This window comes from Aquila chrysaetos, chromosome 8 (genome assembly GCF_900496995.4).
Source record: "Aquila chrysaetos chrysaetos chromosome 8, bAquChr1.4, whole genome shotgun sequence".
NCBI lineage: Eukaryota > Metazoa > Chordata > Aves > Accipitriformes > Accipitridae > Aquila > Aquila chrysaetos.
Window position 1 is genome coordinate 43,325,905 of NC_044011.1, and position 13,929 is coordinate 43,339,833.

A 13,929-nucleotide genomic window follows, 5' to 3' on the forward strand; every position below is an offset into this window, starting at 1 on the left:
AAACCCCCAAACAGTTTAGAACTGTCTTTAACAACCTACTCTGAAAACACCACTACGCTTTTCAACTAATGCCATTTTAATTGGAAAATGAATTGCAACAGGCAACGATTCTTTCTGAAAAGACTAGAAGACCAATTCCTTCTGTCTTGTGTTTCATAAAAATTTCAAGCAAACATCTAAACAAACGAGAGAAAGCATTGCTCTTTTTCTTGCAAAAGATAACAAGGCCTCCAACAAATCTCTGTGAAAGAGCTTAAAAGCGTAACTGCTACAGGTTTAAGAACAGCAAGGTAGCCCACCTCCAGGAGCTGAGCCAGAGGCTACCTGTGCCTCAGGGAGCCACTGGGGAGCCTGGCAAAGCCACAGCTCTTCCAAGGGAAATATGCCGACGCCAGGATCAGCATGGGTACAGCTAGGTGGTGGCTGCCCACGGCTAGTGTTAGTCACGGGTAAAGACAGCTTGCATTCTATTTTTCCCCTGCGCTCATGGGTAAGCAGAGAAACACGGGCCCCAAGCTCAGAGGAACCACAGACACAGCCGGTCTCTCGCCAAGCCTTCCCTGAGGTGAAGTGAAGCCTCAGCTCTGCCACTGGTCCCCTCCGAACCGCCCAAGCGCTGCCTGAGGACTTACCGCAACCACAGCCCCAAAAGCACAACTTCAGCAGCACGGTCGAATATTCCTTACCTACTCAGAGGTACGGCACAAACGAGTCTGTCCAGGGGCACGGCACGTGCCTGGACAACAGCCCCACACAGCTGTGCCCAAAGCCTGCCGAGGAGAGGGTGCACAGCTGCTCGTTAGGGTGGGCTGCCCTGCCCACCCACAGCCACCCCAGCTGGGGAGAGGCACCTGCACCTACCACCTGCGTACTCCCGCACGCCCCCCCACGCAGGCAAGTTTCTCAGTGACACGTTTTGCTAAATAAACGCACTTCGGAACAGATGCATTTCAGTGTTTATACTCCTAAAATGTCCAGGTTATTAACTGAAGAAAGATAGGCTTTTACACCCAGTATGAACAAAGAACTTCCTAGAAGGAGGGAGCAGCGCACCAAAGTCTGTTCCCAATCGGCACTAAGAAGGCAGCAAGACGTGCAAAGGCCGCAGAGATGGGCAATAAGCAAACACAGCCTCCAATTCTGCAGGGGATGGGTTTAACTCCCTACAGGCAGACAGCCCTGCTGAAGCTGTCTGCAAGCACAAAACCAGAGAACGTGCACCTGCAAGACTTACAGCCATAAAGTACAAGCTTTTCTGTGTTCCCAAGAGCTTCTAAGATGAATGTGATAAATACTCTTCAGGACAAGAAACATGCACTTAGATGTAAAATAGGCAGAAAAGATAAAACACAGTAAAAATGGTAACAGATTTCTCTGCTGAATGAAGTGGGTTTGACAACTATGAAATCTCTCCCCTGCAAGTCAACAGACCCACGTGCTGTCATGGTACCTGAGGTCTGTTCGACTTAACTGATCCTTTTTTAAACAGAAAGAAAAACATTGATTTTATAACAACTATGATACAAATAGCACGGCCTTGAAATTTCACACACAACTCAACTATCGCCAAGCCTCTTTTCCTCCAAATTTTCTCCCAAGAGTCTGCAACTGGCCCGTTTGTACACTGCAGGGGAACCCCACTGTCAGATTAATAAACATCTGGCCCAATCTCATTCCAATCTCAATGGGAAAAGCACCTACTGTCACCAGGCAAGAAATGCCCTAACCTAAAACTATCTTGACAATAAAAACATTGGAAGTGATTGCATTATTTATTTTTCCAACCTAGGAATTCTTCAGTCATTCAGCACTTCTGTCCCACTGTTCCAGCCCTGCATAGTCTCCATACTTCTCCAGCCACCACTCTCGTAAAACTGGAAAACAGACAACTCTTTGGGCTACGCAACTGAGAAGCTACAAGAAAAACCACATTGTTCTTACAAGCCTAGCCTCTTAAGCAGAAATTCCTACGCTGTCAGTCTGCCAGGTCTGAAGCCCTGTAAGACGGCTTCACCATCCTAGACCAGGCTTTCCAATAGATCAACTGATACCTACACACATTGCTTCCTACACTGGTGCAATAATCGTGGCTGCTGGCCTTATTTAGACCAGTACATCAGTTTGCATTACAAACTCAGAAACTATTCCAATTTTCTTTCATAGGTAGCACTAACGCTTTCAGGGTTGCATCCCTCTGGAATCTCTGCTCGGCCTCGCATGAAGCATCACCGTACACTACTCCGTGAATTCAAGAAGATAAGTGAAAACTGGCAAGATATGTCACAGATCTGCAGTTTGGTGGCAAAAAAAAATAAAAAAAAAAAATCTCACAGCAGAGTTTAGAAGATCTTGCATGAGTGCAATACCTAGTTGTCTGTCTTGAATAATGGATTTACAGGATCAGGCTGCTACACAAGTGATTGAATAGAAGAAAATACACCATATGTATCTTTGTAAAAAGATCTGAACACCTAGAATAGTCCCTGGCTGAAAAGAAAATACACTTCCAAACAAGAATTAATTTTCTAGATAAGAAACTTCTCTCTCTTCCTCAAGAATCTCTCACTCAGCTCCCCTCTTCCCTAGATGCACTGGCCTTCTATTAAGTCTGCATTATGTGAGGCAGGCTGGTCTTAACACACTGGTCAACAGCATACTGAAAGACTCCCCTGTAACTGTCCCTTCTAGCCTTTCTGTGACAGGGACAGAAAGGGGACACAGCTCAGCGCCATGCCTTTGAAAAGGCTCCCCCACTAACAGGTGTCCCTCAGCTGTAAAAGCTGGTGTGACCTTTGTTTTAACTGTAGGAAAACAAATTATTTTGTGCGAAACAGACAAACAAAAAAATGCTGGCACCAGCAGGGAAGTACTCTTACTCTTTCCTTATTCTCCGAGTAAGGAGAATGCGCTGGTACCAGCAGGGAAGAAGCAGAGACTGCATGCACAGATTAACTGTGCTCTCTCTTCTCTGCTGGTACCAGCAGATCCTCTCACCTCCATGTACCACCACTGCCCCAGGCTCTGACATCTCTCTGGTCCCTCCCTGTCACGCAGGCTGAGTCAGCAGAGGTGAAGTTCCAGCAGCATAGAAGAATCCTTCACAGCTGCAGCTGGCAGACATGAAGACTCTGTGCACTAAGCGGTGAAGTAAACGAAGCAAAATGGCTCAGGTAAGTCTGTGACTTTTAACTGTCTGCCTCCTATATTACAATCAGAGGCTTAGGAAGAGAATATGGAACATGAGTTTCGTCACACCAAACTGACGGTAATGATTCACAGATTTTAAACACCAGAACGGATCACTCAGAAACTAAGATAACTACAATAAGAAGCTGAAAACCAAAGCTGAATTAGCAAAACACAGAACAAAGGAGGGAGACACGAACACATGGCAAGTGACATGAACTGTGGGGAGATGGAAGAAAATGAAAGTAAGTCAGAGAGAGAATTGAGTTATCCCTCTGTAACGTCTCTGAAGGGTTCACTGCTGATTAAAATCCCGTGAACAGTATCATTTATCATGTGAGTAAACTTACTTCTGGTAGAATTCTTTGTATATCTCACCTGGTCTCCAGGCCTGTTTTCCAGGCATTAAGTCAAAATCTCAATGACTTCCCTGGCAGTCTGAGTGGTCTGCAAATCAAAGAGCGTGCATTTAAACAGGAGCAGTCCCAACATGTGAATCCTAAACAGTGTAGAAATGCCCTTAGTAGAGTCATAGTAGCAATAAGGATGGGGAGAAAGACGGACAGAGGGAGGAATGCAAAGGTGTGCTGAATGAATACACTATGGGAAACAGCTCAGCAGTGTATCACAAGTTCTACACAAATTAAAAAAAAAAACAGAAAATGTTGAGTAAGAGAATAGATAACATCCACAAGACAAAGTATAGGGAATTCCCCCAAAGCAGAAAGCCTGATAACCTGAAGAAGCTACCTGTACTTCTCCTGGGCGCAAAAGTGGTGCCAGGGAGTTGGGGAAGGGGGAGAGTTGAAGTTCAGATACCACTCACAGCAGTGCTTTGCATCTGCTCCATTTTCAGCTTGGTTCTGCTACCCGATTGCAGGGAGGGCTGGGAGGAGGAGGCAGCCATGCAGAAGCACTACAGTTATGTGACAGAAAGAGGAAGAAAAATACATATATAGTTATTTTTTATTTTAACGATGCCTACCATGCTAGTTCCTGCAGCTTTCTGCTTTCTTAAAGAAAAAAGAAAAAGCTGGTTTGTGAGAGGAGAATTTTGGTTTCTAAGTACTACCTTATCAAGACAAAAGACTTGAGGACATGACTTTGCAGACCTGAAAAAGGGCAAGAGCCAAAGCAATGGCTAACTAGGCCAAGAGGTACACAGCAACAGATTACAAAGTTCACAATAAAACCTTGCAGAAAACAACTTGAAGACCCCAAAAGCTTTTGCAAACTCCCTTGGTCACAAAGAGTGCTAGCAGAAGAGTTGGGTTATTACTTTAAGCAACAGAATACTGAGACAGCCCAAAAAAGACAGTGCAGGGACATTCTCTCAGATTACTCCAATCTCAAAGTGCCAGTTCCTAAACTGCACCGATCTAGTAACTTACGTTGGATCTAATCCAATCACTTTGTTTGACCATCTTCACTGTCCCTAGTAAACCGAATCTCCTATCCATGAAGACCTTCTTTTTCCACATGCAGGGTTTTGTTTTGGTGGGTTCCCCCTGCCAAATAAAATCACCCCCAAAAGAGTCACTTGAGGGCAAAGTACATTTCAAATGTAATTTCCTATGGGATTGTAACAGAGAATAACTGAAGTCCAGATAGGGATTTTGTCTCAGGAAAACTGATCTGTTTCTTTCTGCTACATAAATGAGGGGCCTGTGATCTGAAAGGGCTCAAAAGGAGCCTTTTTATGAGTTCTGAAAGTTAACATACTGTCACACAAAGAAATATTCACTGGATGTGCTGGTGAGGAGACTACTAACGTTCAGTACTACTCTGCACTAGGACTTTCATCTAAGGAGATCCACGTGCTTTCTAGAATAGGAGGCCTCAATTCCTCCAAGATTTGGAGAAGCAACCTGATGTTTTCCACCAAGGTTCAAAAGACTCCCAAAGCACAAACATCAAGAGATTTACCTGATGTAATGTTGTCAGCTGGCTCCATTTACCTAAAGACCAGTTGTGGAGAAAGGAGAGCATAAACCTATGCTAATAGCCCAAACAACCTCAGCTCTGATTTTCCGCTGAGGTTCAAGAGACTTCCAAAGCACTAACATTGACAGATTTACCGCAAATCATTTCACAGCAGAACTGGATAAAGCAGCTGCTTGTAGCAACTTCCCTATTTACATATACAAGTCCTCATGTAAGGTCAGAAGCACACTGCTGTTGTATCGCTATTTCTTTTCAGGCTTCCAGGTCAGTCATTCTGGGAAACGTGTAGGGCTTTCCCCATCTTGACTCTCTCCACTCCTTTGCCATGGTGGGAGCAGCACAGCCCTGGCTAGAACTAGTCTCTTCATTGTGGCTGAATTGAATTTTGCTTTGAATTCCCAGGGGGCTTATAGTCAGGTCTGCTAGATTAGGCTTGAATTGCTCTATATTTCTGTCTGGAATGGCCAGGTATGAGCTACTTTTCTCCAAAGTTCATTAGATCCTGAACAGACAAAATGTTCCCAAGACAAATCTCCTCCCAGTTCCCAGCTGGCCAGCTGCAACTGAGCTTTCTTCACAGGGTACACACCAGGGCAGGTCAACTGGGGTGCACGAGAACTGCCCCCTTCTCCCCCTTAGCATCACCCAATAAAGTATGAATAGTAACTCAAAGGGGAAGTAGCCGCTTGGCTTCACAGCCTCCTGTTCAGATCGCAGCTGGATCCAGCTTGCTTGGTGCTGAAATTAAACGCTTCCACAAGGTGAGTTTCTCCTTGAGTCCAGGATCTACACAATGCAGTCTCAAATTTCCTCCCAGTCCAGAAGGTGAACGTGGTGGTAAGAAAAAAACCACAGAAGAATAAAACCTCAGGGGAGTGATTCTGCTGTGCGAACACTTCTTTTCTGAGCTTAGCTAAGAGTTTTGGAACTGCAGTTTGCTAAGAGAGGGTGGAGAAGCCAAGGTAAGCAAAGGATTTATAACACTACAAAGTCTTCCTCGTTCTTAGTTACTGCTGACCTACAAAACACAGGTAAATACACTGCAGGAAAACTTCTTAAGGTGGTGAATCATTGATGGGGGACATTTGCTGATAGAGTTACTATGGATCAAATAACATTTACATCTTAAATTTAAAATTATTCCTCCAGAACAGAGTTCAAGGACTGTTTACCTAGTGTACACCACTTCTTCCGCTAGAAGAGAAAAAATTAACTCTGGCTTCTCTGACAAGACCAAAAAAACCCCCACAGGTCCTGACCTCATTAATAGCAAAATATATCGAAATTTCATGTAAGTGGAATAAATCCAACTTCACAGCAGCATGTAATAAGAGAGGACCGTGTCTTTTTATAGTTCCAGTTCCCAACTTCTGCAGCAGTATTGTAATGTGAATCCAAACCACAAATATCCACTTTTTCCTCTGATCTCACCCCTGGTATCATTTGTGAGCGTATTTGTTATCTGGCCCTTTTCCAAAAAGCTGTTAGCCCAGGATCTACATGTAGGACTATGGTAATTCACCCCTCCTGCCTTCTAACATTACAGTATAGCTCAGTCTGTGGATCCTAAAGAGCTTGGTGCTTCAGGCAAGCTGCTTTTGAAAACAGTTTCTTACACCTGCCAAAAAGCGACTGGCCTCAACATCCAGCATTACAAGAGATCTTCAACCTATACAGCACGTTGACTTGCTTGTTGACCACAACCCAGTTATCAGCTAGTACCTCCCCTGGCACTGTTTACAAAGGCCAACCTGTCAGACCTACGCACAATGGCTCTCCAGTAGAATTTAGTAAGAGCTGGGCACCTGGAAAGCACCGGCTTTTTTAATGCCACGTTCTTCACTTTATCTATGTTTGGCTTGGCAAATTTGCTCCAAGAAATAGGCTTGTTAGCGGCTTTACTCTCAATAAGAATACCACAGGTGTACACTTGGTATGGTTTTGGAACTACAGAATTGTTTGCTTTGTTGCTCAAAGGTGTATGTAGGAGTGATGGGCTGCAGCGGATTTCTCACAGAGAACAGTGCACATTTTGTGCTATTTTGGGCTTTGATTTGTCAGAACTTACACTGGCTGACAGATGGGTGAGGGGGAGATTGGGAATCAATGCCTGTTGCTTTTGATAGACACAAGTAGATTTTCCAGGTCTCTCTTTTTCAGGGACTAATACTGCCAGTCAGTAAAAGGTAACAAGGAAAACCAAGTTTCCTCTTCCTCAGTTCAAGTTTCTTCCAGTTCTTCTAATGACTGGACTGGATACCTGACTTACTTTAAGACAAGATTTTGTCCTGCTTAATTTATGAAGTTATCTTGTCTATCTGCTACTCTTTCAGGGTTATCTGTTTTCTTTCCTAGGAAAAGCTAGCAGGGGTATCTATTCCCTTTATCTGATTTTCATTTTCTCAAGACCTCTTGCAGGACTGAATTCTGTAAGTTCAAGAGAAAACAGAGACCTCCCACTGAAGTAACTGTTATTTCCGATGCTACCTTACAAAAAGGCTATATCCCAACAAATTTTACATCTCCACAAATCCAAAGCAGACACCACTTTTGCACTTCCTTAGTATCAGTGCAATCTCATTTTGCAGCTCCATTGCTTCATGTCTTTTGCAACTGCAATCAACAATACAGGGAGTCAGTAACGTGATCTATGGTGACCATTCCTGTATCACCAAAGTATTACATGTCTTAGTACTTCTGCAAATCTCACAGAAAAGAGACACTACCTGCTGGATTCCAAGTATGCATTAAAATATGTCAGAAAAAATGACACACATAGAACAGGTGTTATACTGAATGGATCTGAAGCAGAGGAATACAGTGTCTCCATAAGCACAGATTTTCTCTTTGAATTTAATAGAAATTAGTTGCTGCTTTTACTTCCAAAGCCAGGAGTAGGAATTTGAATTGCTGGGTGACCAAGATGGGCTGAGCATCAGTTCTCTGTAGAAAATACAGACAATACTTTCCCATGACACGAACAGCTAAATACTTCCAAGATTGCCATACAGTTCTCACATAGACAGACAGAGGTGAATTTCACTGTATGATCACCAGCACGTAGGGAATCTTACTGGAGAGTCCCAACAGCCCTTATCTTATTTGGGGGCCACTGTTAGAAAATATATTTTGGAAATCTTTTTGTTAAAGTCTAAATACAATCAGCAACAGAAGAGTTGCATAAAACCAAGCATGGCAACTTTAAAACTGTGAATTTATCTGAGGTCAATGTACCACTGGGTGTTGTATAAAGAAAAGTTATATTCTCACTGATTAGGTTTTACAGGCCTTTTTTTTTTTTTTTTTTTTTAAGAGGAACCTTGAAGAAGAAAGGTTCACCTATAGCTTTTACAAGATTATCTAGGTTTTTATACACAGTTTTAATATGTTTCTCATTGCGCTGTATACGTACAAGTACTTAGCACAGCAAATCAGCAGGACTACTGATTCAAAAGGTATGTGAAATACGGGACAGGGTCCATTCCATGGAAGTACAACCCACCTGAGGAGTTATAAAGTTATTTATAGAAGCTAGTCAGTCAGGTTGAGATAAAAGTACTAAGGACTTGTTAATTTAATACTTCAACAATTCCAGAAATAAAACTACTGAGTTAAAGATGAACCAACATGGGGCTGCAGTTTGTCCTTCTGCCAATTTCTGTGATGCACCTTACAAGCCCAGTGTCTGCAAGGATCAAGGCTTCATTTGGCAAATTTATTAAGCATGTACCTGGCTTCAAACTGATTCACTGATAAACTAGCTCAGTGAGACTTTTCTCATAGAAATGAGCCATTTACTATTTCAGGCTTCTGGAAATAACCCAACAAATTGTTTCATCAAGGAATAAACTAACAAGCATAAAGATGGCCTCCAAAACTCAGTACCAAGCAACTCCTTTGACTTGCCATTATTAGAGTTTCTCAGTTTCTTTGGAAGGGGAAGCCACAGTTTCATTCTTGTTGCCCTGTGGTGAATGACTCCTTTTACGTGCAGTAGAAACACAATACGCTCACGGATAGGTGTTGGGGACCCAAAGAAAGCATAAGCATTAATTTCATTCAGGTCAGGGGCTCACCTTCTGTGGATGGAACTTCCAAAAGCAAGATTGTTTGTTTGCCGTATTTTCTGGATTTCACTCTGGTAGGTGACACTTTTGAATCTTCCCACTTCCCCAGTCTAGCTGCAGAGAGAAGAGAAAAAGCAGCTGATAAGAGAAGATCAAAAGTAATTCTTGTACCTCCATGGTACACACCATGTCATCTATGACTCCAGCACTTCACGCACAATGGAAAGATACTAACAAGCATTTTCTTCATTAGTTAGTTTTAATTTTTTAGTTCTAGAAATAAGGATTTCCCATTTTGACTATAAATTAAACCCCTTCTTCTTTACTTCGGGCTTTTATTCCTCCCCTAAGAGCACAGCTGATATGATATTCTCTCCTCTCATGTTTGAAAGCAAGATTACAGAAACATCTACTTCAGGCTACCTACCCAGGAACTTTGGAGTGACAATGCTGTGGTCTTTCAGCCGTGGTGTAAAAACAGCTTCTTCGGAACCTTCATGTGCTGCGAGGGATAAAAGCACAGTATTAAAACCAGAAACTTTCAGAAGAACATTTCCTGGAGGTAGAACTGGGACCATCAGGAAATCTCTGTCCTACACTAAGGCAATCCTGACTTCCACCATTTTCAAAAGCAGCCTTAATTTTGGTGTCCAATTTCTGGTATCTTAGCTCTGTCTTCAGTAAGTGTTCGACATCATTAGGTCCTATTGTCTCTGAGTGGAGCTAAGGAGGCTCAGAGGCTCAAGTTCGGAATCCAGAACAAAAATCCTCTTTAACTTTCAACCTTCACCTGTGTGGGGGTATTTCTTTAGCTACAAAGGAAAATAAAAGCATCTACAATACAGAGGTTTGCAAATTTACATACGTGTGACTTTGAGTAGTACACAAAACTCTGTCTCACTCAGGAGCTGAGATGCATAGTGGTCCTGGTTCTGGAGCAAATTCTTCAACTGGCCATTCTCACCTGCCAATTCAATTTCACCTGTAACACAGAGAAGTCTAGGTCAGGGTTCAATAGCCTGAAGCTACTAAGAGCTATGGCAATTAAATTCAAGACATGTGTTAGCTATGCAAAAGCATCTGAAAAACAGCCCAAAGTCTGGGTGCGTTTTCATTGAGTACTATGATTCAGGACCATCTCTAAATAATTATTTGCCTCTCATCCTAGTGGTCAGTCAGCCAAGTTAGATTGATGCGTATGCTTTTTGTCAAGGCAAAAACTAGGTCATACAACTCTAGCGCAAACCTCTTGCTGTGGGATAAGCTGCCTCATAATACATTGTACTTGCTATGTCTAGGAGAATTCAATGGATAGCCATTACAGTTTTGTTAATCAGTGGCAACTAGACAGGCTTAGTTAACGTGACTGTATTCAAGGACAGAGTGTGAAAACCTGCAAAGAATCCGCCAGTAGATCTGGGTTGTTGGCATGTTTCATCACGCTGACATAGTAATGAAATCCTCATTGGAAAATAGCCATCTGAAGAAAATATCATTAGACATTTTCTTCTAACAGCATTTAAAAGCACTGTATCTATCTGCGTATATGTATAATGAGAGGCAAGGATTAACCAAGATAATGAGCACAGCCAGGGGCAGCCTCAGTAACTGCAACAAGCACCATCAGGAACATTATCTGGCTTTGTTAACACACTGGGAGGCTTGACGACGGTTTCACACTGGAAGAGAGAATCAGCAGAAACCACCCAGCTCATTTCAGAACTCAGAACCACACACAGCCATAAACCAAAGAGGTTCCTTCTCAGGGAACTCAACCATACCTTCCTTCTCACGGCCACAGCAGTATTTGATGCTCTCCAAGAGAAGCTGAAATTTACACTGAATGTTCAAAAGGGCCTTTTCATTTTCTGTTAAGAGAGGCATAAGTCAAAGCAACCGAGTAAAAACCCAACAGCCCAGTGACCCTTCTCCAAATTCCAAATTAAGTGACCCTCCACTCGATTACTCTTATCAGCAGTCTCAGGTAAATGGCACCCTCCCAAATGCGAGGGGACTTCACAGCTACTCCAGACAGCACTGGACTCCTGGAAGATTCCATAGACCACTAGAAAAAGAGCTATCAACAGTAAATACTTCAGAAGTAGAACAAAAACAATGGTTGCACCAATCCTCTTTTTATTTGTTCTTTCCAAGGAACTATTAACAGAGTATGAAAAGAAACATTGTGTGAAACTCTGGTCTTTTTATTGATATTCTTTGGTTCTATGGGAAAAAAAGACACAAAACATTCTGAAACTCAAAAATGTTTACTTATAACTGAAGTGTACTTGTTAAGAAAACCACGGTGGGGAAAAAAGAAAACTTCTAGCAAAATTCCATACAAATATCTTTGTTTTGATCTAAACCAAAAAATTGTTTGAATTGGAAAACTGTTACAACGAAAAATTTGACAAGTTTTATTTACTAGTGCCTTCCACCCTGCCTTTTACAAATATAACCTGGAACCTCAAGTCACAGAGAGAACTTTTATCACCTGTCTCAGTACGATGTTTCCCTGTGGATATTAGAGACAGCAATCACTGAAGACACTTACCTCCGTTTAGTACTGTTATAAACATACCTGCTGATAACCTGAAAAAGAAAGCAACATGGAGAGCAATGACAGTTTTTTCACTACTATATTCTAGAACAGGCAATCACAGAAAGTGACCTACAGGTGTTTTGTAGTGTTTGCCTGTAGGTATGTTTTGCTTCCTAACATCGTCCCATTTTCCCGAAGTCCCTTCAGAGTGTCAGCAAGTACCTAAATTCTCCCAAGACCAAGTTGCAAAGGAACCAAAACAAGTGTTTTGGTTTTGGGAGCAAGCTCAGAAAATGGGGAACCACCAAAATGAGTAGATGAAGGCAAAAGACCTTGCAGTTCCTCTGGATCCACCAGAGACACCAGTTACTGGAAGCAAAACCGAGAGCTTCTGTCTTGGCTCCTGGGCACTGAAGTCTCACTCTCTTAATACCCACTAAGGTTATGCAAAGGCAGGAGAAGTAAACACAGATTTGCATCTAGGAACCAGGAAGGAGTGGGTTCACAGACCTCTTCACACATAAGCAATTGAGTCAATATTGCAGTGAGAAGAGAACAGGCTTTGCTGTTGGAAACACTTGGCTGAAGCCTACCTGTGGAGGTTGCCAACGAACTGTGCTGGCTCACAGTCAAGAGACTTTACATTGCTGTACTTCACCTAGAACTAAGGAATATTGCGCAGAAGGAGATGGAGCAAGTGTTCTGATTCTGCTCCTGTTCCACAGAAGCAAAGGCCACTTCACAGCCAGGCTCTCTTGGCATCATACAGACAGGCCAAAAGAGTAAGAATGGTACGAAGGATATTTTCAGTTTCAACACCAGGCTCCCAGAGCACTGGTCACCGGCTGCTATATTGATCCCTGCAGTCACCACTACAGGGAATAGTTTAAGTGTACTCTTTGCTCAAAAAAAAAAAAAAAAAATCACATCTCTAGAGACCTTCAAGGTTTCTACCAGCAGACCTTACAGAGATCAACATGAGTATATTGAAAACATGCACAGGCAACGTAGAGATGCTGGGCAAGGCTTAGAAGTATGGCTCTAAACTATACTTGAAAAACCCTAACAAATATCCTTTGTATCCAAGATCACAAAGGCTATACAAAATGCGTTGATAAGTAGGGGCTCTTATGACACCTGTGGCCTCACATGTTTTCTGCTTTACTGACTTAACAATGAAAACTATAAGGCTATTAAACCATGTCAAGAACCTCAGCTTCCTTCTCAAGCCTACAAATTATTGATAATCCAAGGCAAGTGTGAAAGTATTTCAACCAGGTTAAGCAAACAGAATATGCATTATCCATTACATATTCAACCAAGTACATCTCTAACTAAATACTTAGCTATTCTGATACTTCAGGTAGCGCAGCTCTGTCCGCAGACGCACACACCCTCCTCCCATAATCCACATTTAGCCATTGCCAAGGATAAGCTACGTTCCTCAAGGAAATGAGCTGGTGGCTATTTTACTTTGCAGAAGGTGAAATACTTCTGCTTCTGTCTCTTCAGTCCTCTGAGCAATGCAGCTCCTCTTTATTTCCAGCAGCAGAGCTTCATCCTTCTTTGTGGCCCAAGAATCCAGCAGCTCAGAAGAGGGCTGAGCTCCCCACGCCTGTTTGATGTTTGCTGTCTGTTACAGAAATTCAAAACAAAGGCAGAGCGTCAGTGGACAGCAGCAAGGGATTGCTATGCCACCACTAAGGCAGCCTAGTCCAATGGGCAAAAAAACAGGGCAGGATCTACTGCCAGCACTATACGCTGACTCAGTGACTCTAGAGTACGCGGCAAGCTACATAGTGCACATTGATAGCATGTTCAGGCCCTTGCAAAGCTCTCTGTATCTGAATTTCAAAATAATGCAAATGATCCACCCATAATTACACCAAAACCACACCATTAATAATTTCAAACTCTAAGCATCACAGTCTAAAAATTGAGCAACAGCTTGAGGAAAACACTCTGTTCAGAAGAGATCCTGCTTATTTTAACTCTTTGTTTATTTACTACTATAAACCAGTACACATGAAGAGAACCAGCTGCCTTACTCTCTTGCTGGTAAATTGCTTCCTAAGATCACAGATCTTGGCTGTATTACAACATTTTCCCTGGAAACCTTTTGTGATGAACAGAAAAGCTCTAACAAATGAATTAATAAGAAACAAAAATCCTCCGTTTGTGTAAGTACCT

The 13,929-nt window shown here is 42.5% G+C and overlaps 1 protein-coding gene across 14 annotated transcripts in view; it reads right to left on the minus strand.

Moving 5' to 3' along the window:
- Positions 1-11,778: 11,778 nt before the first annotated feature.
- Positions 11,779-13,929, minus strand: part of LOC115345101 (SCO-spondin-like) — a 125,101-nt gene continuing 122,950 nt past the window's right edge. For all 14 annotated transcript variants that reach the window (XM_041125555.1, XM_041125554.1, XM_041125547.1 and 11 more), the window contains one exon: positions 11,779-13,372. In XM_041125555.1, the coding sequence (XP_040981489.1) occupies positions 13,329-13,372 (44 nt within the window). In that variant the 3' untranslated portion in view covers positions 11,779-13,328. The remainder of the gene's footprint in view (positions 13,373-13,929) is intronic.